The 26,788-nt window shown below is 36.8% G+C and overlaps 2 protein-coding genes across 3 annotated transcripts; both read right to left on the bottom strand.

Moving 5' to 3' along the window:
* Nucleotides 1-990: 990 nt before the first annotated feature.
* On the bottom strand, nucleotides 991-18,164 carry LOC127412191 (AP-1 complex subunit sigma-1A). The gene is made up of 5 exons (XM_051648356.1): nucleotides 18,008-18,164; nucleotides 4,386-4,564; nucleotides 2,991-3,099; nucleotides 1,647-1,784; nucleotides 991-1,422 (listed from the first exon to the last, which is right to left on the bottom strand). Exons 1-5 carry the CDS (start codon nucleotides 18,008-18,010, stop codon nucleotides 1,375-1,377), a joined length of 477 nt encoding a protein of 158 aa, XP_051504316.1. The 5' UTR covers nucleotides 18,011-18,164; the 3' UTR covers nucleotides 991-1,374.
* Nucleotides 18,165-19,417: 1,253 nt separating this feature from the next.
* Nucleotides 19,418-26,126, bottom strand: LOC127412875 (plasminogen activator inhibitor 1-like). Of its 2 annotated transcripts, none has more exons than XM_051649569.1 (9): nucleotides 25,969-26,126; nucleotides 24,368-24,610; nucleotides 23,906-24,130; nucleotides 23,594-23,788; nucleotides 23,228-23,426; nucleotides 23,012-23,112; nucleotides 22,810-22,896; nucleotides 22,616-22,699; nucleotides 19,418-20,029 (listed from the first exon to the last, which is right to left on the bottom strand). In XM_051649569.1, exons 2-9 carry the CDS (start codon nucleotides 24,603-24,605, stop codon nucleotides 19,983-19,985), a joined length of 1,176 nt encoding a protein of 391 aa, XP_051505529.1. In that variant the 5' UTR covers nucleotides 24,606-24,610; nucleotides 25,969-26,126; the 3' UTR covers nucleotides 19,418-19,982. The 2 variants fall into 2 exon arrangements, with proteins under 2 accessions (XP_051505529.1, XP_051505536.1); XM_051649576.1 differs by having other exon boundaries at nucleotides 24,368-24,606; nucleotides 25,969-26,059.
* Nucleotides 26,127-26,788: the final 662 nt, after the last annotated feature.

Raw genomic sequence — 26,788 nt, forward strand, 5'->3', positions numbered from 1 at the left:
ACAAATGCAGTCTAGAAGAGAGAATTACTAATTCAGAGCATAGATACATCAACGAGGTTTTTCATAATTGGAGTCAGATGAAAAAGAAAATAATTAATACAATTAATAAAACATGGAACTCAAATAAAATAACGTACGCGACATTTAAATACTTTAAGACAGAACACGCAGGAGACCTTCAGCCACGCCATTGGATACCGTCCTTGGACCAGTGGGTGACTTCCCCCTTACACTCATACAAATCCTCAAATGAAAATAAACAGGAAAAAAACATGAAAACAAGAAAAACTCTGTATACTCTGAAGTTTATGATAAAATTGTTTTATATAATTACAAAATTGCATTCATACACTTCTTAGTTACCTGACTGATTTTACACAGGTAATACATGCCCTCATGCTGGATTATTCACTTGTTAAAAAGTGTTTCACACCTGTTTAAAAAGCTATGTAAATAAATCACACCCAATATCAAAGTCCTCTTTTGTTACCTGAAACAAGCTACAATAATTCCCTTATTCATTACTGTCAGAAACCCATTTTTGTACAGCAGAGTGTAGACCAAGATAAACAGGAAAGAGCTTGGGGGCCATTTTGTGGTTTAGATTCTGTGTCCTGTTCTCGTAGTAAACATTTTATTCAGTATTCTAGCCATTTAAAATGTATATTTTAAGATTCCTTCCGTTTGGTGAATATATTATTTACATTCTTAAAACTGACCCATTAGAAAAACTCAGTGGCTGATTGTGCAATCGAGATGATCGCACTGGTTCAGTCACCACAACATTACAGGAGACAAACTATCAAGGATTTACATGTGGTCCATATGCTGAAATAGCAGTTATTTAAAGTGGTACAAGTAAAAATATTTGCATCTCACACAAAAAACATGGCTGGATGGTCAATGTCATTGTTTCCTGAGCAGCTATAGTAAAGTATGTTTAGCAATGGCATTTTGGAATATTTAAATTGCGGTTTCAGCTACTACTGGTACTTTTAAAAAGCAGGCGACTTGATCAATGCAACAAATTTATTTTTCTTAAACTAAAAGTTGAGATTCTTTAACCTGTTGTTAAAATGGCAAAGCTCAATGTACAATCAAAACTTCTTTTTCCAAATATATCTCTGTTTGCTAAATTCAAGTGTCTATCTGTGATGCTTCAGTGTCTCTTAAGAAAAGAACAGGTTGGGATAGAAATACAATCACATGCTGGTCTCAGTAGTACCGAAATTAACCCCACCTACCCCTTTTTCCCCTTATTTTCATCTCCTCTGCCAGCCCTTTTGGACTCATTTTCCCAACTCCCTTTTACATAAGCCCATTTGTCTTGGTAGTACCGAAATTCATCTGTCTTGACTGCACTGGAAACTAGTACTAGGCCAGCCCCATCTCCTCTAGGACACTCCTGGGTGACTCATCCTCCTGTCCAGAGAAAAGGCGAGAAGGGTTTTCAGTCACTTGTAGCAATAAGGGAACCTCACAGTGTACATTACACAATGCAGTGATTACTAGGCAGCTTACAATGGGTCATGCTCAGAGTTCAGAGTAAATAAAGGGAAAACAAGCCACAAAAATATAATCTCAATAACATATTTGGACTATTCTATAAAATAAGAATAAATAAAACAAATAAGACAAACATAAACCTCTTGTAGAAGGTCGGCCTGTTCGATGGCCTTGAGCACACTCTTCTTGGATGTGTCCTGAATTTCTCCCCCCATTAGAAACTCGTCCAGGATAAAGTAAGCTTTCTCAAAGTTAAAAATGATGTCAAGTTCGCAAACCTACACAAACAGTGGAGACATGAGAAACAAGGGCCTTGTTTAATACATGCATGGGAATATTCCTATATTTTTAGAATTTGGTCAAGATTCTATTACAAATGAGTCTTGTAAATGTATTAACCTAATTTTAATGACCCAATTAAAACCCCAAAATCGTGGAAATCTGAATAAGACAGCTGGTAAACGCCTATGTTCATTTGAATTCTGTGTCATGTCCAAACAAATGTCAGATGGGAAGTACAGAGAATTTCACAGGTTTTGTGTTGCTGTGGTGAGATTTATGAAATCAAGAGAGAGAATAGTAGAAAGAGAGATGGCAGATGAATAGGGATGGGAACAGAGAACCGGTTCCATTCTTTAAAAAAATATCGGAATTGTATGATCTTCGTGACTTTCGGTTCCGTTACAGTTCAGCATGCATTTTCCGCTGATACGGCTGGAACACCGCCCTGTAATACTCTGACAGTGTTTCCAGCAGCACAGCCCTCTACTGCTTTCAGTTGTGTCCACCTGTGAAATAGTGTCTCCAGGGGGTAAATGTTCAGGACACAATAGTTTTTCCATCATAATTGCTGGTGGTCATATACGATTGTTAGGTGTGTAAATATGTAAAATATTTTGTTCAGTAATTCTGTAGCAGATTGCTTGCCCAATGTAAGCTAACTGAAAAACACAAACAAGAAATGTTTAATTTCACGAACTACAGCTATGGTAATATACTATTGTTTAACAAATTATTTCAAAGTCATTAAATGTCATATTTACAGCATAAAAGGATTTTGTAAGATTTTTACTCAGGCAGTGAATATAGTATTCATTAAAAGTCCTATGAGCTAATGGAATCGCTATGATGTCAGATGCAGACTCTATTTTACGGGCGGACACAATTCATCACAACAGTGGCTCTTTTGAATCTACAGCGTGAAACATACATGCTTCCGGTATAGTTTGATTGCCTAAAGAGTTATTCAAAACATATGGTGCTTCTGGTATAGTCTGAATCTAATCTGAAATGATCTCATTATTTGGTAACAGACAGCAGAGGGTAGTAAATGCAATAAGAGTTGCATTCTCATTACCAAATAATTACTTAAAAAGAAAAGTACTAATAGAATTACTGGAACCATTAAAGAACCGGAATCGTAAAATTCCTTACGATTCCCAACCCTACAGATGAAAGAGGGGTGGTGGAGAGGAATGACTCACACTGCCGAAGTACTTATCCAGCAGCTCCACAAAGCGATGGATGACCTCCAGGGTAATCAGCTCATTGTCCTGCTCCTCCACTGCACAACAGAAATATAGGCTGGCATACCTGCATGCACACCAAAAAAAATTGGCTTTCTTTAATACCACAATCGAGACAACTCATGCATACATATACAACATAAACATACAGTATATACAAAGCAAACATACTAACAGGGAACAACAAAACTGATAACTGAAAGCAATCACACAGAGAAGGTGTTGGCAAATCAAGCACATGTCAGATGATGTACTGCACTGGATCATATTGAGGTGGACAAACAAAACCACGGATCACACACAATGAAAAGCAAGTAGCTTTACTTTAGTGACCCCTTGTGGCCAAAAACAATCCCTTCATACCCCACCTTTAACCCTCATGTCTTTTCATTGTGCATCCTCTGTGCAGTGGGAGTACTAAAAACTTACAAAAAGGTCATATTACACATTGGGAAGGGGAACTGGGAGAGTTCACAAGACATTACCAATGAAACACTGTGTCAAGGCTGGTATGTGGATTTGTGACTAGTTGCAAGATGTTTTTTGATGTCTCAAATGATTCAACTCTGCAATCTTGACTCATTAAATGAGTCATCATTCACAATTTAATGTACCCATCAATAGACAGTTAGAGTAAAAACAAAAAGGTGCACATTGTTCCTGTGTCCATATTTCACATTCTGAATGTACACTCACTGAGCACTTTATTAGGTACACCTGTACACCTACTTATTCATGCGATTATCTAATCAGCCAATCGTGTGGCAGCAGTGTAATGTATAAAATCATTCAGATAAGGGTCAGGAGCTTCAGTTAATGTTCACATCAACCATCAAAATGGGGGAAAATGAGATCTCAGTGATTTGGACCATGGCATGATTGTTGGTTTGAGTATTTCTGCAACTGCTGATCTCCTGGAATTTTCACACACAACAGTCTCTAGGGTTTACTCAGAATGTTGCCAAAAACAAAAAACATTCAGTGAGCGGAAGTTCTGCGGACGGAAAAGCCTTGTTGATGAAAGGTCAAAGGAGAATGGCCAGACTGGTTCGAGCTGACAGAAATACTACAGAAACTCAGATAACCACTCTGTAAAATTGTTTTGATCAGAATAGCATCGCAGAATGCACAACACATCGACCCTTAAGGCAGATGGGCTACAACAACAGAGGACCTCATCGGGCACTTGATTAGGGCCATAGTGTTCCTAATAAAGTACTCAGTGAGTGTATGAACAAGGTCTACATTTTCTTTACATTCATGTAGGCAACATTTTTTCTGCATGTGAGATAGAGAATATATGCAACCGACATTTCCGTTTCACAAATGCATCACATTCATGTGGTTTGCTACCTCTTGTAGACTATCTTAAGATCCCTCCACTCCAAGAAGCTGCACATTTTGGGTTTTCTGGCCAGCACCACCTGCATGAGCTCTCTAACCATCTTCTTCTTGTCACGCTCAGCTGTAGCAGTGTACCATTTCTGGAGCCGCAGCTTCCCCTGCCGGCTGAACAGAAGCATAAAGCGCATCTAAAGAGAGAAGAGGATCAGATAATGAAAAAGTGACAATCTCCAGTCACTGAGACTACAATATGGCAGAGAAAGTTTACTAGCTAAAATATCAAAATAATGATCAGTGATTGCACAACTGGAAGAGGGGGGGAAACAGAGGTGATTGAGGCAAGGGGGGTGATATAAATGGCACACTTACCTTTAATGAGCAACACATTTATTCATATTATGTATCTGTTAATTGTCCTGTATTTCACTGATTATGTTTTATTTTGTGTTTTTACTGTTGTAACAGGTGTGGTCAAAGACAATTTCAACTACAGTTGACAAAGTTGTATTGTATTGTAAATGACAGCCCACAAAATAACCAGTCTCTGGAAATTTATTAAAGTACGATTAAAAAACTGGATGAGGGTAGTTGACAGCAGCAGCAGGACAGTGTCCTGCGGTGTGGCATACTATACGTTTACCTAAACCACATATGGTTAATTCTTGTATAATTAATAAAACCACAGTTTTTATGACTTAACTGGGAGACTACATGGAAAATTTGTACTTTAAAAAAGTCGTTTGTTACACCGCATAACTATTTAAGTGAACTGAAAAAGGTGAAAGGTGATTAAAATGAGTGAAAACTTAAAATAAATGCTGAGCAGTTACAGTATATATGTTTGTACAAAATGTAATCTAAAATCTTGATGTTGAAAAAAAAGGGCATGCTATGTCAAATACACATGTACATAGGATGACTCAATAGTTCTAGTTTGCTAATTATTACCAGCATCAGACTTATCTGACTGGATGAAGGCAAAATGGAAAAAAGGATGACTGTTTAACATTTGGTACGCGCTGTTCCTTAGAGAACTTCAGTATCATCCATCATTATAAAATTAGAAAGTGAGCTGGCCTATACATTTCCAAGCTGTTAAATATTTCAGAGGAGAGCTGGAGAGTACTGCATCTGCTCTCAATAGATATGGCCCACATATCCAACACCGTGCATTCAGCTCAGTCCCCTCAAAAGGCTATCAGTAACTATTAGGTTTGCAGATCATATAATTAGTAAGCTATACCATTACTCGGGCAAGCCTACACTATATGCTATGACACTCTATGGATGAATAACACAAGATCTTTACACACAGAATATTCAGACTACTCTAAAACACAAATTAATTGTGGAGCATTTTCACCAGCCTGCTAAATTGAGGACTTTTCTTTCATGCTAGAAAAGGTGTCAGCTTAGATCAGCCCTCAAAATAGTCTAAAATGGCAGTGAAAAGCTTTGATGTCCAAAACCATTCTAAAAAGTATCCAAAAAAAGAAAGATAGGGATAAAAAAAGATCTGGTGTGACAAGAAATGTAGGAAAAAATGTAATTGAGGCCACAGACCAGAATAGCTCCCTCCTAAGGGAAGAAGAGACTATCTTCTCCTGTTCTTGACTAAGTCCATATTTAGCAGCCAAATCAAGTGGCAATTTAGCCTTCACAGACATGAAGACAAATTTCACAAACAACTTAATCAATACCACTCCTTAAAACACTGGTTAGTTGTCTGAACACACAAATTTTAAACATTAAATGCACATTTTAAGTAAAGTCTACTGTTAACAAATCACAGAAAAAAGCTATGGAACAGACAATATGATTACCATCTATAGCTAAACTACCCATATTTACTTACAGATATGAATGTTTTCTGCTGTTTTTCTAGCACCACAAAAAGAAGGGGAAAGGAAAAGAAAAGATCTTTGACACCAAGACACTGTGTGGAACATCAGTTTGCAGATCTGATCAAAGTGAAAATATGTTTGCCTAAGTTGTTCGCTCTGTCAGTTTGTTAATAAGGGCAGACTTCAGATTTCAAACAAACAAGTTTGGACAGTCTACAAAAGATATATTTAGCCTCCCTCAGCTATGCTCATACTGTGTGTTGTGTTGGAAGTTATCTTGAAAAGCAGCACTTCCTTGCATATACTTAACTGATTAGACAAAGGAAATGTGTTATGAAATAAATCTATAACGCAATATTTTTGAAAAGGACTGTTGTGATGCTAAAAACCACAAAGACAAATACTTGAAGGCAAACTTGTGACTCACAGAAGATTCACTCATCTGTGGCCAGCTGCAACAACCCCCTTAATATAATTATTATTATTTTTTTTTATTTTTTATAATTTTAATAATTTTTAATACAACTCGTAGTTATAATTGTAAGGCCACATCAACACTAATACGTTTTTGTTTGAAAATGTATCTTTTTCTCTACGTTTTGGCCTTCTGTCCACACTGGCATTTTTTAAAGCGAAAACTGAGCTTTTCGATAACGCTCTCGCAAATGGAAAACGGCATCCTCGCGTTGTAGTGTGGACGGGAAACGGAGATATCTTAAAACTATGACATATTTGTTGTCATGTGATGCAGTCATGTGTTCCATTTAACCAAAAACAATCATGATGGCGGTCCATGTTGTAGCTGCGTCGTTGTGCCTGCTTTTCACTTTGATAGCGTTGTTAAAAGTTACTTTGTACAACCTTCACATTGTGTTCCTTCAAAAGTGATGGTAAGTTTACTTGGAATTGCTGTCCGGTGATGAACACGAGGACAAACAAATTTTAGACTGTACATGGAATGGCAACTTTTTGCATGCGCAGTGAGGGATTTAATGGTGCACTCAGTAAATTTAACTCCTAAAGACATAAATTGTAATTTTGCAATATGTGTAGGAAATCATGACATTAAAATGAAGACTCCAGTCATATCAGTAAATCTTATAAAAGCTGTTTTATTCTACATGGAGAGGGTCCGCACATGGGGACATGTTACAATCACATGACCAGCCGAATACTACTCGCTTAATCCAGAGATTATTTAGCAGAGATGGGCCACTTCGATTAAAATGAATGGGAGAAATTGGAACGTTCAACCAAGCAGCTCTAAGCGCCCAACAGTCAACTGATGTAGAAAGGAGGTCTCGTCTTACAGATAAAAGAGCCAATCACTTTTTAGATACAGACATCACCTGTCAATCAACTTTAGAATGCGCATGCGCATTAGCTATACAAGCTGGGAAAATTGTGTTTTTTTACTGCTGATGTTCTTTGATCGTTATATTGACCAAATGTTTTTGAGTTTTTGGTCTCTCCATTCAAGTAGATAGGAGCTGCATTGGCATGACTGGAAATAGCCTCCCAAGAACATTCCAAAGGTGGCCGACAGTGGACTGACTTGCTAGAAATACTTTGCTTAGTCTCAGTAACCATCCTGTTATTTGACACTTTCACTCATAGATTAAAGTAATCATGGCTGACTGTGAATACTAAATTTTTACAATGGCATCTGAAACAGAAAACTATTGATTTTAAATTATGTTGAATCCAAGCCACTAGGTGTCAATGAAAGTCCAAGATGCGGGCTCCAGACTGAGACTAAAATGGTCGCAAACGCGACCAAAAATAATTGATTGCGACTATAATTTAAAATCTAGTCGCCATTGGCATTGGCAACAGTCGGGTTGTGTGCGTTCATATGCGGTTTCATCAGATATCATCTTGTGAGTTATTGAATACATCTATAGAGTGCGCACCAGTGTGTCTCACGCCGCTTTTCACCCGTTCTGTTGTGGTGACGAGCTCACTGCACAGCACGCAACAACAACAAACCCAGCACGAGAGTCGTGACCAAATGACTCTCTTGAACTGGATCTTTTTCATGAATCACCCGATAAGAAATGAGGGTTTGAATTCAGGAGCTCAGGTTAGCAGTTTGAATCAGATTCACTTTCTCAGCAAATCAGCCATCAGTGAGCTCACAATTGGGAGTGCAGAGATTTCAAAATAAGAGTCCCATGTTTATTTCGGGCTTCTTTATAATTAAAAGTCCTGTATTGTGTACCACTTTTTTTCTCCTGGTATTTATTGATTGGGACTGGAGTAGCACAATAAACTGCATCTGGGATTTCATTCAATTTGCAATCTTGTAGTCTCTGTCTGGGCCATCCGGTAACAGTAAAACAATTTTATATATATATATATATATATATATATATATATATATATATATATATATATATATATATATATATATATATGTTGTGCACAAAAGTTTGCATCCCTTGGAGAATTGGTAATATATGTACCATTTTTTTAAAGAAAACATGAATGAGCAGGCAAAACACATTTCTTTTATTTCTTATGGGATTCATATTCAACTGTAGGTTATAACAGAATGGCACAATCATAAAACAAAACATGGCAACAAAGAAAAAAAATGAAATGACCCCTGTTCAAAAGTCTGCATACCCTTAGTTCCTAATACTGTGTATTGCCCCCTTCAGCATCAATGACAGCGTGCAGTCTTTTGTAATAGTTGTCTATGAGGCCCCAAGTTCTTGCAGGTGGTATAGCTGCCCATTTGTCTTGGCAAAATGCCTCCAGGTCATGCAAAGTCTTTGGTCGTCTTGCATGAACCGCATGTTTGAGATCTCCCCAGAGTGGCTCGATGATACTAAGGTCAACAGACTGTGATGGCCACTCCAGAACCTTCACCTTTTTCTGCTGTAACCACTGGAGGGTCAACTTGGCCTTGTGCTTAGGGTCATTATCATGCTGGAAAGTCCAAGAGCGTCCCATGCGCAGCTTTCGTGCAGAAGAATGCAAATTGTCTGCCAGTTTTTTCGGATAACATGCTGCATTCACCTTGCCATCAATTTTCACAAGATTCCCGTACCTTTAGAGCTCACACACCCCCAAAACATCAGTGAGCCACCACCTTGCTTCACAGTGGGGATGGTATTCTTTTCACTATAGGCCTTGTTGACCCCTCTCCAAACATAGTGCTTATGGTTGTGACCATAAAGCTCTGTTTTGGTCTCATCACTCCAAATTACACTGTGCCAGAAGCTGTGAGGCGTGTCAAGGTGTTGTCGGGCATATTGTAACTTTTTGGCATTGGCGCAGTAAAAGCTTCTTTCTGGCAACTTGACCATGCAGCTCATTTTTGTTCAAGTATCGTCGTATTGTGCTCCTTGAAACAACCACGCTGTCTTTTTCCAGAGCAGCCCGTATTTCTCCTGAGGTTACCTGTGGGTTTTCTTTGTATCCTGAACAATTCTTCTGGCAGTTGTGGCTGAAATCTTTCTTGGTCTACCTGACCTTGGCTTGGAATCAAGAGATCCCCGAATTTTCCATTTCTTAATAAGTGATTGCACAGTACTGACTGGCATTTTCAAGGCTTTGGATATCTTTTTATATCCTTTTCCATCTTTACAAAGTTCCATTACCTTGTTATGCAGGTCTTTTGACAGTTCTTTTCTGCTCCCCATGGCTCAGTATCTAGCCTGCTCAATGCATCCACGTGAGAGCTAACAAACTCATTGACTATTTAGACACAGGCACTAATTGCAATTTAAAAAGCCACAGGTGTGGGAAATTAACCTTTAATTGCCATTTAAATCTGTGTGTCACCTTGTGTGTCTGTAACAAGGCCAAACATTCAAGGGTGTGTAAACTTTTGATCAAGGCCATTTGGGTGATTTCTGTTATCATTATGATTTAAAAAGGAGCCAAACAACTATGTGATAATAAATGGCTTCATATGATCACTATCCTTAAATAAAAGACAGTTTTTTTGCATGATCAGTCATATTTTCAAAATCAATGCCAAAATTTCACAATTTCTGCCAGGATATGCAAACTTTTGAGCACAACTGTATACATACACACATACACACACACACACACACACATATATACACTGGCGGCCAAAAGTTTGGAATAATGTACAGATTTTGCTGTTTGGGAAGGAAATTGCTTTAATTCACCAAAGTGGCATTCAACTGATCACAAAGTATAGTCTGGACATTACTGATGTAAAAAACGGCACCGTCACTATTTGAAAAAAAAAGGCATTTTTGATCAAATCTAGACAGGCCCCATTTCCAGCAGCCATCACTCCTACACCTTATCCTTGAATAATCATGCTAAACTGCTAATTTGGTACTAGAAAATCACTTGCCATTATATCAATCAGGCATGTCTTAAGGTCAATATTAGGACAAAAATGGCAAAAAAGAAACCGCTTTCTCTAGAAACTCGTCAGTCAATCATTGTTTTGAGGAATGAAGGCTTATACAATGCTTGAAATTGCCAAAAAACTGAAGATTTCATACAAAGGTGTACACTAAAGTCTTCAAAGACAAAGGACAACTGGCTCTAACAAAGACAAAAAGAGATGTGGAAGGCCAGATGTACAACTAAACAAGAGGATACATCAGACTCTCTGGTTTGAGAAATAGATGCCTCTCATGTCCTCAGCTGACAGCTTCATTGAATTCTACCCGCTAAACACCAGTTACATGTACAACAGTAAAGAGAAGACTCAGGGGTGCAGGACTTATGGGAAGAATTGCAAAGAAAAAGCCACTTTTGAAACAGAAAAAGAAAAAGAAAAGGTTAGAGTGGGCAAAGAAACAGATATTGGACCACAGATAATTGGAAAAGAGTGTTATGGATCTTAACCCCATTGAGATTTTGTGGGATTAGCTAGACTGTAAGGTGCATGAGAAGTGCCGGAAAAAAACAGCCTCATTTATGGCAAGTGCTATAGGAAGCGTGGGGTGAAATGTCACCTGAGTATCTGGACAAACTGACAGCTAGAATGCCAAGGATCTGCAAAGCTGTCATTGCTGCATGTGGAGGATTTTTTGATGAGAACTCTTTGAAGTAGTTTAATAAGTTCTGAACATTTTTTACAAGTTGTAATAGTAATTTTTCACATTATTAATGTCCTGACTATACATTGTGATCAGTTGAATGCCACTTTGGTGAATAAAAGTACCAATTTCTTTCCATAAGAGCAAAATCTGTACATTATTCCAAACTTTTGGCCACCAGTATATGTATATATTATATTTTATATATATATATATATATATATATATATATATATATATATATAGATAGATAGATAGATAGATAGATAGATAGATAGATAGATAGATATATACACACACACACACACACACACACACACACTCTCTACCGGTCAAAAGTTTTGAAACACTTATTCTTTATTATAATTTTTTTTTTTTTTTTTTTTTTTTACATTTTAGAATAATAGTAAAGTCAGCACAACTATGGAATAACATAAATGGAACAATGGGAATTATTTTGTGCCTAAAAATCCAAAATAAATCAAAACTGTGTTATATTTTAGCATCTTCAAAGCAGTCACCCTTCGCCTAGAATTTGCAGACATGTACTCTTGACATTTTCTCAACCAACTTCTTGAGGTATCACCCTGGGATGCTTTTTAAACAGTATTGAAGGAGTTCCCATCTATGTTGGGCACTTATTGGCTGCTTTTCTTTTTTATTTGATCCAAGTCATCAATTTCAAAAACTTTTTTTAAATTACATTTTAGTTTTATAATGAAATAAATTAATATGGTGGCACAATTATATTTTTGTCTACAAAACTAATTTCAAACATTTATGCATACGCCTTCAGATCAAAAGATTTTTAAGATCATGAGAAACACTTCAGTCAAGTGTTTCAAAACATTTGACCGGTAGTGTGTTTGCATGTGTGTGTGTGTGTATATATATAATATATATATGAGATCGAGCTTTTGACACTTTGTTCACAACTATAACACAAGGTGCAAACATTTATTGATGCTCAAGAAGACAACAAACTACTATATGCATACTATATGTAATTAACTAATGTAGACTGTGAAGAGCAGTATTAAATAAACAAATCTTTTATCTCTTATATTTGTATAAATTATGAAAGGGATGTGAACATTTGAGACAAAAGGGAATGCAAACTTATCTTCTCAACTATATACTTTATACTGACTGTTTATTAAACCTCCGATTAATGGGTTATCAGTAGATCCCGACCGATATGGGATTTTTTTAGACCGATACCAATAGCGATTTTAGAGAGGGAAAATTCACAGATTACCGATATGGTGGCCGATATAGTTAATTTGAGCTAGAATGAAAACAGACCTTTTCTATGTGGATTGTGCACTGATTTTGCACTGATATGACTATGCAAAGGTACTCAGAATGCTGCTTTCTTAAACAAATATTTTTATCAAAGAATATTTGACATTATTATTATTATACATTGTGAACAAATTCTAGAAATGAACACTGAGAAAATAAAGAATAAATAAAAATACAATAAATAGCTTAATAAACATCAGTACTGTATATTTAGTATCAGTCAGTTGCTGACCATTTAAATAAAGAATAAATAAAAATACAATAGCTAAATAAACATCAGTACTGTATGTTTAGTGTAAGTCAATTGCTGACCATTAAAATAAATAAATACAAATAAAATAAATAGCTAAATAAACATCAGTACTGTTTAATATCAGTCAAATGCTGACTATATTAATACTGTCGAGTCAAGAGATAAACAGCGGCAGCGGTGTTACACCCTATTCTGCTATACAAGTTCAGGGGAAACGTTCAATGGTGGAAAACCAGACTTTTAAATATTACAACGCAACGACTGGAATTGTTCGGTTGAAGGTGGTACCAAACTGTGAATCCTGAACAAAACAGTTTGGTGAATACATGTTTACACATTAGCTTCCACTCAGCTGACAACAATGAAAGTAGCTACGTGATTAGCTAGTTAGCTATAAGCTTGTTGTCACGGAGAGCAAAAGACAGACGTTGTTTATCTGACTTTCCAGCATTGTGTCTCACCAACTAGGTAACAGCGTAGCGTGAAATCAACACTCATCAGACAAAATCTACCACCACACTGTTGTCTGCTGAACTGCAAAAAGATGCTCTGATGTTTACCTTTCAATCTGCTACATTACTGACTGCACTGACAAACTATAGCTGGCTAACAGCAAACAGACATGAGTGACATGGTTGTCAGGGACAGGGTTAACATTATATTAGTAATACTGAAAAGGGAAAATGATGGGTCATTGTTTATTAACATTCCAGTATGTATTTCACAAACTAGTTAGCAATTTACCGAGACACCGCTAAACTCCGCCCTGTCTGCAGAGCCACCGTCAGCTCAGCTCTATAAACAATGGAGTCTGAGCGCGCTCTGCTGGAGAAACTATGTAATGACACCAATTCTAAAGCATTGTTTTCTGCATTATATGTTCTGAAAAAAAGTTTTCATATCGGCGCATATCGGTAAAATATATGCCGAAACCGATATATCAGTGAAAGGCTAATATCGGCCGACTGATATATCGGTCGGGCACTAGTTATCAGCTGTCTTCTTTTTCTTCTGCTTTATATCTTGTTTCTGAACAGCAATCTAAATCGAGCAATTCTGTGATTTGGTGACTAAAAACAGCCATTTGGCTCCTTAATGTTTCAGTTTAGGAGCCAACGGCTGCTTAGTCATTTTTGTAGTCTGGAGCCCTGAGATGACACACAGACAAAAGTTACTGAGTGCACATTTAAGAGTTTTCATACATTTCAGTGTGGACGAGGAACTTCTGGAAAATGCTTGAAAATGGCAGTGTGGACGGAGAGTGTTTCGAAAACGGGGGGGTGGGGCACATAGACATGTACAAATACAGTATGTGCATATGTGTCATACATCTTTGGCTGCTGCATTGTGTCTCATTGTTCCAACATCTATTCATCAACATAGGCTGTTATAATGTAGTCTGTTACAATAAGTACAAAAGAGGGCATAATCAAAATATAATGCATGCATAATATTTTGTCATTATGTGAAGATTTGCTGGTCAATTCAATGAAACAATGCTCAGAATGTGCATCTCTGTTCTTCCTTCAGGTTACCGTAATAAGCTTAGTAAGTGCCCACCACTGTTTCTGAACCGTGTATCTGCAAACCGTGGTTTCCGTGATGCCATAATCGCATTTTTACAATGCAGTGTAAAGTTGAAAATAGTTTTGAAGACCCTGCGTTCTGTTACATTCAGCTGTGCTCCATCTGGATGTTTGAAAGAAAGATTTCGACGTGTGTGTGTGTGTGTGTGTGTGTGTGTGTGTGTGTGTGCGTGCGTGCGTGCACGCTTCTCCAGAATGTAGAGTGACGTCTCTGCAATGGACAGAAAGTCACGCTGCACTCTGTTGGAGTTTGTTGCTGTGATGATTCATGCTTCCTCCCATTTAACTTGGAATTTTAAACTCCATACTGGGAAATCTGCAATGGAACGCCACTTTATGTTGGACTTACAATTCATGCGGAAATATTCAGCTCTAATTTAGCTGAAATGCAGGTGTGTGACATGTCGGCATAGAGGGAGATTTACAGTCAATGATGAACCTTCACTTTTATTAAATAATATACATTAATGAGTCAAAGTTTCTAGATTATATGACAATAAAACCTGTTTAGCAAACATGTGCAGAGACAGATGTTCAAAACACGGTGAATTAAACTTTCTTTTGATTATCGGAAACCTGTAGAACAAACACTAGCATTGCAGCATCGTTTATCAGTTTGGATGCTATGAGACATCTCTGTGGACAATCAAGGTACTGCTGAAATGAATCTCAAATCAGTCTCAAAATTAAAAATAAGGCCCCTCTTTGATACGTAGTGTAGAGTTGTCAGGTAGTTGTCACTGAATTTCGATTTCAGTGAAAAGTCTCGTCAAGCATTTTCAATCATCGTTTTCATGGTCGATCATTGCTGTCACTTCCAAGTACTAGGGTACTCAAGCCCATCCCTAATATCTAATCAACTCCAGACCAACACATTTTTATTTGAATTATCACTCTGAGTGTCATATAACCATGTGTCACTATGTCTTTGGAAAGGTTTCGTCAATCAAAATGCCCAAATACACATCATTTCGTTCTTACAATCTAATACACTCATAAATGCCCAACCGACTGCATTAGTGTGGTATAGTTAGTTTTTTGTTACCTTACATGGATGGTGTTTGTAAAGCCAAAATTGCTGGAGTGAGGCCACTAGTGGTCGACTGATACATCGTCGTGGCCGATAAATCAGCCGATATTCTGACTTTTTTAATTATCGCATCGACCGATACATTTTCCTGTTTGGCCGACTTTTTTCTTGAGGGCGCCGAAAATTGCCTGCTTGCATGTGAAGCGACTAAGACATGTAAATGACCAGTCAAGATTTTTTTTGTTGTTACGTGCCATTGTGTTACTACAATAATAGATCGGTGTACAACACAGTCTCATTTAAACGGTCCGCATATCAGAGCCACGGCAGATGCGTTTGAGCTCATAATGGTAAAGTGCTTGCCTGTTTCATTCTCCCTCTCCTCAACAGTTCCCTGTAACTTTTGACTGTCTTGTCTAATGCTAAAAAGGCAAATATCAACAAAACTAATATCATACATACATCTGCTAATTTGCACATATCTTGTTTAAACAGATGTATTAAACCAACCTCAAACAATTTCAGCAGATCCAGCATCCTCTGGAGTGCTCATTTATTTACCTCTAAAGCATGTATTCTATCAGCCTCTCCTCAGCAGTTCCCTTTCACTTTTAACTTTCTTTTCTAATGATAAAAGGCAATTATCGATAAAACTTCTATTATATACCATCAGCAAATATGCAGATGTAATTCACGAACCTCATGAAAATCCATCGTCGTCTTCCCGTCGCACACTCATCTAATATCTTCCTCTGAAGTGTGTATTCTGTCAGCCAGAATCAAAACTTCAGGATCAGGATCAAAATTTCCTCTGATTCACAAATCATGATGGTCAGTCCATGACAATCCAAGCAGGCGATCCAGGCCGTTTAAAATGTCAGGAGATTGCTGCTCGTGCTGGATCCGCATGAGCATGTGAGTGCAACCAAAGTCTTTCTAGTAAGTCAGTCCACTGTCGGCCATGTTTGAAATGCTCTCGGGAGGCTATTTCCAGTCATGCCAGTGCAGCTCCTATCTACTTGAATGGGCAAAAACTGAAATCTCCCAAATGGTTGGTCAAGATTATGATCAAAGAACATTTCAAATCAGCAGTACAATCTGACAACACTGGTATCATAAATGGTGCTTCTTTACCTCAGATTATGCTAAAAAAAACTCATTTTTTCCAGCTTTTATAGCTAATGCACATGCGCGTTCTCAAGGTGATTAACAGGCGATGTCTGTATCTAAAAGGTGACTGGCTCTTTTACCTGTAAGGCGGGACTTCCTATTTACATCCGTTGACCGTTGGGTGTTCTAATTTCTCCCATTCATTTTAATAGAAGTGGCCCATCTCTGCTGCAAGTAAAAGCACTTCACGTGTGCTAGAAGTAAATGTACTGTATGTACAATTGGTTTTATTCAGTATTTTTTGAAAATGCGATTGCTAACGTGGTCATGCCATCCATGGTTGCAGGACTACTGTGTGTACTGTTATTTCCTTCTTCCTAATATATTATCAATTTTTCATGTGCAAATAAATTACTAAAATTTGATGACTAAACAGAAATCAGAAGAAACTTATTTCTACTATTTAAAATACATTATTATCTGAGATACTTTTTTACTAAATTAAAGTTGTGCGAAATTGAGTAAATATAGTGCTAAAAAAAAAAAAAAAGATTTTAATCATTTTTAAGCAATTTTATGTTTATGTTATTTACTATATTAAATTGTGTGATATATCGGCATTGTATCTGCCTATCGGCCACACTGCTCTCTTGATATCGGCATCAGCCAATAAAAAAAACCCTATCGGTAGACCACTAAAGACCACATTTGTTAAACAAGCCCCAGTTAACCAGTCCATAATTCTAGAAACTCTCCCATAAGACATGCATGTTAATCTTCTTCTAAATTGGTTCATTATGTTTTCTTAAATTAAAGCAACATTATTTCAAAATGGTACATAACTATCCTACTAAAATGCATGTGGCATTTTGGTAATCCAAAAGTAATCCATAAGTAATCAAAACAGATGACCTAAAACAGTCATCTAAGAGATTACCTAAATGATTACAATTTTAGTCATATCATTTGTAATCAGTACCAGATTACAATTCAGAAGTAATCAACTCAGAGACATCACATTACTGAGACACACAGAAGCAAGCAGACAACCGTTTCCGGGTCTAAACAAAAGAGTTAAAAGAGAACTTTAAAAAGAATGATCTCTAATGAAACGGAAAGTCAAAACTTTTGGAAATGCTCAGTACGACCACCAATTTGCCAATAGCGCTGAAATGATTAATTAATTTAGTCAATTTAATTCATCGATCCCAGCTGTCAAACTGACAGGGTTGTGAACAAACGCTTTTGAAAGTGACATAGAAAAAAACGGTTTGTTCTAGAAATGTAAACCACACGAAGCGTCAAAACTGAACAGAGTACGTGGGGTCTGACAGGTGAGATGTGTTAGATGAGAAACTTTAAACAGGTTTTGTGGTGTCCAGGTGGCTGACTGTACTGATTCAGTTAGCTAGCTAGCTCTGCTTGTAAAGTGCAGGTTATTATCGCTATAAGAGATTAACTTACCATTTTGATGACTTATTGAGAACGGTCAGGCAATTTCAGTGAACAGCAAACCCTTTTTGCGAAATACCGAAAGATATTATTAATACATGTCTAATGCAGTGCTCGTAGTTTCACAGCTTGGAGAGCCCCATTGATGGAGTATAGGTAGCGTCATCACCGGAAGCGCGCATGCGCTCTGCGTGTTCCTGTCTCCCGCACAAGCTTTCGTGCAGAAATTCAGTGCTTGCTGATTGAAGACATTAATGAATGCTTCCAGTGTTTGATAATATATTAGCATTTTCGAAAGTAATAGTGTCTTTCTCGACTATTTGTGAAACTTAACAGTTTTGCCTCTCTGACATCATGATTGTATAAGATGTTGAAATGTTGTTGCTATGACAAAATGGGGGGGGGGGCCTAATTCCTGTTGCCATGGTAACGAAGATAAGGCGAGCCAAAAAACGTAGATGTGTTCATGATATAGTATAGCGATATGCGTTGCTAGACCTTATTTTAAGACATTTGTATATGATGTTTTAATCACAACTAGCCCCCCTAAAAAATATGCGATTAAAGGAATATTCCGGGTTCAATACAAGTTAAGATCAATCGACAGCATTTGTGACATAATGTTGATTACTACAAAAATAATTTTGACTCATCCCTCCTTTTCTTTAATAAATTTTTTTTTTTTTTTTTTTTTTTTTAAAAAGCAAAAATCTGCAGTGAGGCACTTATAATGGAAGTGAATGGGGCCAATCCATAAACGTTAAAATACTAACTTTTTGCTAACCTTTTCTGTGTAAAGTTATAGCCAATTTTACCTATTTGTTGCCATGACGATACATTGTCAACAAACCCTAAAATGACTGTAAAATGACGATTAAAACAACTTTACAGCTCAAATAATACATGAGTTTTAATAGTAGAATTAATACAAGTGCTTTTATCGAATTATAAACTTCAAATGTCTGCCTTTTAAACCCTCCAGAAATGGGTCTTATTCACTTTCATTGTAAGTGCCTCACTGTAATCTCGATTTATTTATTTATTTATTTATTTTATTTATTTTTTAAAGGAGGGGAAAGTCAAATTTATTTTTGTGGTAATCAACAGTATGCCACAAATGCTGTCGACTGAGCTTAACTTGTATTTAACCCGGAATATTCCTTTAACCCTGGAATCGTCAGTGATAGCCTTGACTTCTACAGTTCAATTTGGTCTTTCATTATCACCATCATCAAACAACAAGAAAAGGTTCCAGCTCGTGGTAAGCATATTTTCATCAAAGAGTTGATTTTCATCAACTACGTATTGAATGAAGTTTATAAAGTACTGTTATTTCTGCAAGCTTTGTGTTAAATTGTATGACTTTCCAAAGTTTGAACACAAGATGTCGCTAGCTTCAAAGTAATTTCATAAAAAAGTAAACGCGTTTGACTCTTTTATTATAAAGGGAAACAAGCAAAAGATACAATGAACAATCTTTAGGAAAATATGACCTCCAACAATAAATTAAGATAAATACTGTAAAATACAACTTTTAAAAAAATATAAGCATAATAAACATAAAATGAAACTCAATCATCAAACATTTTCTCCCTATAAAATACAATTTTCTTCAAATTGTAAGTGCATGTAAAATCACTCATCCCTGTTCTGCAGCTTTAAATTTATGTTAAATAAAATGTGTTTCTAATCCATCAAACATATGCTGGCCTTCATCCAGTCATGTTTTCCTTTTAGAGCCGATAACTGTCCTCCACTATAGCACTGACCTTGTTTGTGTAACCTTGTTAGTACATTATTTATAGAAGTTTGGAACTTTTAGCCAATAAACAAATGACATACAGGGGTTTTCATTTTTTCATTTCATTTACAGTAAGAATATAAATCAAAGCATCTCTTGTCTTCAGTAGTATGTTGTCTGCCAATCTGTTGGCAGTTTCCTTGGTCCATTTGCTCGGCCGGTTACTTCAGGCACAAATGTGGTCAGTTAATATTCGTGAGGTTGGTTAACTTGACCCGTGAATAACAGTGCACCTGTAAAGTTAGGGATATGAATATTACAGGAGCAGAATGACAACATGAAAATTAATGATGAGCTGTTGATCCACATTAAAGGAATGTTCCGGGTTCAAATCAATTTAAGCTCAATTAACACCATTTGTGGCACAGTGTTTATAACCACAAAAATTAATCGCAAGAATCAGTTACAGTAAAGCACTTACAATGGAAGTGAATAGGGCCAGACAATAAACATTAAAATACACACTGTTTCAAACACAAGACGTAAACATTATGTTAACATGATTTCAAGACCATTTCAAGGACTGTTCGTTGGTGATGTCAAGTGATGTCACTGTTCCATGAACATCTCCTTCGTGTCAAAATAGAGACTATTTAGCAGAGATGGGCCACTTCTATAAAAATGAATGGGAAAAATTGGAATGCCCAATGGCAGCCAATGGTCAACAGATGTAGAAAGGAAGTCCCGCCTTACTGGTGAAAGAGCCAATCACCTTTTAGATACAGAAATCGCCTGTCAATCAACGTGAGAACGTGCATGTGCATTAGCTATACAAGATTGTAAAAATTAATTTTTTAGTGTAATCTGAGTTAAAGACACAGAATTTATTATACCAGTTGTGACGGAACGACACGACTCTCCTGTGGATCATTGTCGCCCATGGTGACATTTTTCCGTTTGGCAGCATGTGACGAGGCTCATCTAAACCCAGTAAAGAGCCTCATATCCATTGCCTTTAAACACCGAGAGCGCCTCTCCTCGGGAGACCGCTCTCTACCTGCTGGCATCTTCACAGGTCCAGGAACGGAGCAGGGAGGGTCCTGTGCGAGTTAGATGCGTCGCCGGACCCACACCCTGGAACCCCGGTTAGATGCGAGTTAGATGCGATGCCAGGGATTGGAGCACGCGTCGCGGCCGATGGGCCAGGATGCCACTTGAGTGAAGCTGCCGACCTACGTGCCTCAGACCAAGGAGGGGAGCTCGTGGCAGTCACCAAGATCCCACCCACTATCACCTGGACCTTCCCCTGTCTTCACTACTCTTCCTTCACATAGCCCTTTCCACCGCGAAGGCCCCAGATTCCCCTTTGTTTTGGAGATTTTAAATGAATGCCTCTCCGAGGCCTGATGCCACACCCACTGTGTACATCTCTTACTCACCCTGCCACACAGTGTTGTCAGATTTAAATTCTTATTTGAAATATGTTCATTTATCGTAATCTTGACCAACTATTTTTTACATTTCGGTCTTTCCCCATTCAGATAGATAGGAGCTGCACTTTCATGATGCTTGTTTACATAGAAAAATAGCTGCCCAAACTGCCCAAGAGCGTGGACTGACTTACCTTGAAAAAGAGATTTTCTTGAAAGGAACCGGAAATGCATTTGGACCGTTCTAATTCCTTTTGTTTTTGTTTTTGTTTTGTTTTTACATTCTTGAAATGGTCTTTATCACATATTGTTGCAGTTTAGGGTAACATTTAAAAAACATATACATTTTTATGCTCCAAAAGAAAGCAATAAGAATAATTACTAGAAGTATTTATAGAGAACCATCAAATAATTTATTAGTAAAATGACAGATTTTGAAATTTAAAGATCTTGTGGACTTGTTGTGGAGTGTTTATTTATAAAACACACAATTGTTTACTACCAAAAAGTGTTTTTTTATGAGAGAGAGTCATTATAACTTATAGAAATATGTATATTTAAGAAGAGTAGAGTTCGGATTGATTTGAAAAAGTAGATGTACCTCAATAAAATGAGTGGAGTTATGGAAAAAGATAAAAAAAACAAAAAAAAACAAACAATTAATACATTTAAGAGAATGTGTAGCCTTGAAGTGTTGAAAAAGTATGAAAGAATGGGTTGATAAGTACATTGCATTATTTATACTGTTTATTTATATATGTTTGTATTTGTATATTGAAATTAAGTAGTTAAAGCAAAATTTACACTTTGCTAAGTTTGATCAAAATAGTTTATTTGTTTGGGTGTAGTTAAATGATTCATTTTATATAGCCAGATTGCTGTTTTATTTTTTACTTTTTTTGTCTCTTATGAGTTGTGAAATGGACTGTAAATGGAAATATTTAAAGAGAGATATAAAGAATGTAAAATTAGAGAGGTGAGAAGCTTATTCCTTTTCAGTCATTTAAAAAAAGAAAAAAATATTATGCTAGGTTGTTTCAATTGTCATTTTGAGTTGTATAAATGCCTTAACAAAAATAAAATGATAGATTGATTTAAGTTTGATTTATCAGCATTACAGCGTTTACTAGATTATAGTGTTTAAGTTGTAATATTGGATATATCTTTGCACTAAAATCACTAAAATTAAGTTTTCACATACAGTATAATGTTTACATATTTTGGTTGTGCTTTTGAAACAGTGTGTATTATAATGTTTATGGACTGGCCCCATTCACTTCCACTGTAAATCCCTTACTGTAACTGGGATTTTTATTAATTTATTATTATTATTATTATTATTTTGGGATAACGAGGGTCAAGTGGAAATATTTTTTTGTGGTAATCCACATTATGCAACAAATGCTGTCGATTGAGCTTAACTTTAAAGTGACTGAAAGCAAAACTGACCAGTTGGTTTGTGCTGAATGAGGAAATAGAATGGCCGATCCAGTGTGATCTGTTCTACAGCCATGCGAGAGTAGATGACAGCCGCTGTGAAACCACAGAAAAATGACATTTAAACTATGTTTTGAATTCATTATTATAACTGTTAATGCTATAGAATGTCTTTTGTAGGTTTTTTCAGTCATTATTGTCTGTACCTGTGGCAGATGAGCCTTTGGTTCCTTCTTCATTTACCTCAATTTTTACTCTGTGAAGGATCTTGGATACACATAAAGGCTCCTCAGCTAAGAGGACAAAAAGACAGAGATACAACTATATCAAATCCACCAAATCTGAAAAAGTGAATTCATTAACACTTATTCCTTAAAACTAAAAACACTTGATGATTTTCAAACTCACTGGTAATACGTGAGAAATCAGCTTTGCTCTGGCTAAAGATGTCTCCAAGACCCATTTTGCTTAGTGTGGACTTCAGGTCAATGTTTGAATCCACGGAGAACCTGAATATATCACAATTACAAGCAAATACATTAGACTTTCTCTGTCTTACATGTTTAACACAATATCAAATCAAAATACATTCATGTAAATAATTTAAAATCTTTTCACTATTACCTTGGAATAGCCAGTTGTTTGTTAACCTTTCTCATCTCTTTTCTCCATTGGTTAATCCTGCTGCTGCTCAGCTCTTTGTTCAAAGCAAACAGAGGCACATCCCTCTCAAATGGCATCACCAGAAGCATGCTAAGTGACTCCCCCTCATAAGGTACCTCAATGACATCATAGTCCACACCGTCCTCAGTCACAAAGTCACCTAGATGGAGGTAAAAGTTCATAATAACCTTTTACGGGACATGAATACACCAGAAAGCATAAGACAATTGCTAGATTTAATCAAATACTGAACATTAACATTTACCGAACATTTTGCCAAACATAAATCCATTTATCAATTACTTTAAACAAATTCTTGACTCTCACCATAGTTTAATTTTTGAGTCATTCTCATCATTGGAACAGATACAGCACTGCCATTGACTCTGTGAAAGAGCTGTTCCATAGTCAGTTTAGGGTCAAATGGTGTCTTCCAGAGCCCATGGAAGTAGAGAGCATTCAAGAGGACTAAGCGTGTCTGCTCACTCAGAGCATCAGATGGAAGGAAGTTAGGAATCATTCCTAAGAAGTGAAACCAAGTTAGGCATCTTTGAAAGAGTGTATGTTGAGTGAGCTTCAGGAAAGCCCAAAATAGCAGTAACTTTAATTTGAATCAGTGGCCCACACACAATTGCTTACCTGCAGTGTGATCAGATGTCCAGGAGTCGATCACCCTCCGCGCATTCTCTGACTTGCTGAAGTCTATTTGGTGCGGGATGCTCTGGAAAGCTTTGGCCAGGCTACGCCTAAAGACCTTTTCCAAGACTACCTTCCTGTCTACCATGACACCACTGGCCACCTCCACTCCCTCTTCACTGGCCAGATCTCTCTGGAGAAGCCTCTGTAGCTTTGGCATTCCTCGAGCTATAAAAGAGAGAGTTTAGAAAAACAACTTTATACCTTCTTTATACCTTACATTAGAAAAACAAAAATATAAATATAAATATAAATTATACATATACTGGATAAATAAGCTAGATTTTTAAATGGTTTTGCTTAATTGAAATTGTATTATTTGAATAATGATTCTTCAAAGCGGTCCCAGAACATATTATCAGTTAATTTTTAATTAAATATACAGGATTGTTTTTATCCAGCTACCTTGCAATGAGTAGCCCATCTGGGAGGTGAGCATTTGAAGGGTGCTGCCATAGGCACCCAGTTGAGCCATGCCTAGCACTGAGGAGATGCCAAAGGGAGAGAGAGCCAGGTTTCTGTCCGGTGAAGACTGGACGGCTTCAGAGAACAACCGCAGCCCAAAATCTGTCTGTTGTTCCTGAAGCCGGCTGCACAAGCTTGTCCCACAAAGGGCAAAGACCAGCATAATCAGGTACTGCATTCTGACTAGTGAAGAAGAGAAGAGACATGTCAGCTGTGTTAATCTAAATGAGAAATGATAAGTGAAGACTTTTTGAAGAATATTCTTTAAAGAGCATTTCTGCATTTCAGCTTAAATTTCTATTTAAATCTGAAGAGTGTTGTGCATTGTTGTGTGAAGATAACTTATATAGGTGTTAAAGGAATAGTTCACCCAAAAATTTAAATTCTCCCAATGCAAGTGAATGGTGACCAAAACCATGAAGCTCCAAAAAACACACAAAGGCAGAATAAAAATAATCCACATGACTCCACTGGTTTAATCCATGTCTCCTTAAACTATCTAATCAATTTTAATTGAAAATAGACCAAAATATATCCTTTTTCACTGTTCATCTTGCCATTGCAGTCTCTAGGAATGATCATTATTTCAAGCTTGATTGCAATTCCTAGTACTTGATGCTTTCGCAAAGCGGCTGATGTCGAGATTTATGGTAAAAAAGGAGTTGTATTTTTTTGTCTGTTCTCAACCAAAACTGTTTGGATCGCTTCAGAAGACATGGATTTAACCACTGGAGTCATATGGATTACTTTTGTGCTGCATTTATGTGCTTTTTGGAGCTTCAAAGTTTTGGTCACCATTCATTTGTATTGTATGGATCTACAGAGATGAGATATTCTTCTAAAAATCATTGTTTGTGTTCTGCAGAAAATGATGAGAGAATTTTCATTTTATGGTGAACTATTCCTTTAAATGAAGTACACCTTAGCAGACTGGCATATTGCTCCGGAACTACAACAGCATGTTTCAAAGTCCTTAAAAAAAAAACCTGTTGTTTCTTAATTTTCCCTTGTGGAATGCCAAAGTGCTTGTTTGAAGGGCGGGCATTCCCACCCATGTACTAGACACAACACCCACTGTTCAAACCCAGTACCATGCAGTCTCTGTTTGTCTAACTTGACTCACTTATTCATGCCTCACATGTTCATCTACAGGTCACTACAATACATGATATAGTTTTAGACATAATTTAGACAAAGACATAATAAAAATAAACTGTTCACCCAATTTGAAAGGCTCATAGCATTGTGCTATGCGTCTATCTGTTACTCATGTCAGCAAATGAATAATAATAATTACATTTCAAACACAGCGTATTCAGTTCTGCCCATGCTGTTTAGACCAAAATATGTGCTTAACACATGCAATATGTATTATATGATATATTATATTAAGTGTAACTATGCGTAATCAGCCCCTTGAGCTTAATGTTACCAAAACTTTAAAACTATAAATGGTTTATTCATTCTACATTAATTATCAAAAGGCTCTAATAAGTTTGAGTTCATTTGCAGTAAGAGGCAGCACAAGCATACAAAGTTACCTGAAAGAAGTTTTCCTTGTGTAGAGCTTCTTGAAAATATTTAGCTTGTCGTTGTGTGTTCTTCCAATGCTGTGCAAACACAGAGCAGCTTAGAGTGTTTCTGCTGCTATTTAAAGGTCTTGAGACCTCCCCTTTTGGCACGCATATACTCACAAACGGAAGTTATGAAGTCATCTTTGTCTGCCTTTTCAGTTCCCCTCTACCCCTCTTTTACACAAACCTCTGTCTCTGTCTTTTTGTTTGCTTTTTACTGGACTGTCTGTTGGACAGTTAAGCCATACAGTATGTTTAGTCTAAGTGGGCAGTCACTGACAGTTTTGAATGGTCTTTATGGCACCTCAGTCATTAAAGCTTCATGAAAGCTTCTTCCTTTAAGAAAACTCTCACATTCAGATTGTAATGTGTGTACTTTTGCCAGACTAGATGCACAATCAAGTAAATAAGTGAGGTTTAAAACAAGAAAAACATAATGAAATCATCTGAACAAATAAAACAGCCAATTCTCTTCTGTAGTCTTGAATTAACAATTATTTCAAACAATCACTGTCCCACAAGAGCAGCACACAGTTACAAAGATTCCTTAACATTCCCACTTCCACAGTTTACTAATGCCACCAACAGGACTTAAAGGAATATTCCAGGCCAAGTTGAGCTCAATAAACAGCATATCTGGTATAATGTTGATTTCCACAAAAAATATTTTGACCTGAAATATTGATTACAGTAAGTCACTTAACATGAAAGTGAAAGGGGCCAGTCCATAAATGCTAAAATACAAAGTGCATCATACATGTTAACAAGATTTTAGAGTGATAAAATC

Source organism: Myxocyprinus asiaticus, chromosome 2 (genome assembly GCF_019703515.2).
Source record: "Myxocyprinus asiaticus isolate MX2 ecotype Aquarium Trade chromosome 2, UBuf_Myxa_2, whole genome shotgun sequence".
NCBI classification, from domain to species: domain Eukaryota; kingdom Metazoa; phylum Chordata; class Actinopteri; order Cypriniformes; family Catostomidae; genus Myxocyprinus; species Myxocyprinus asiaticus.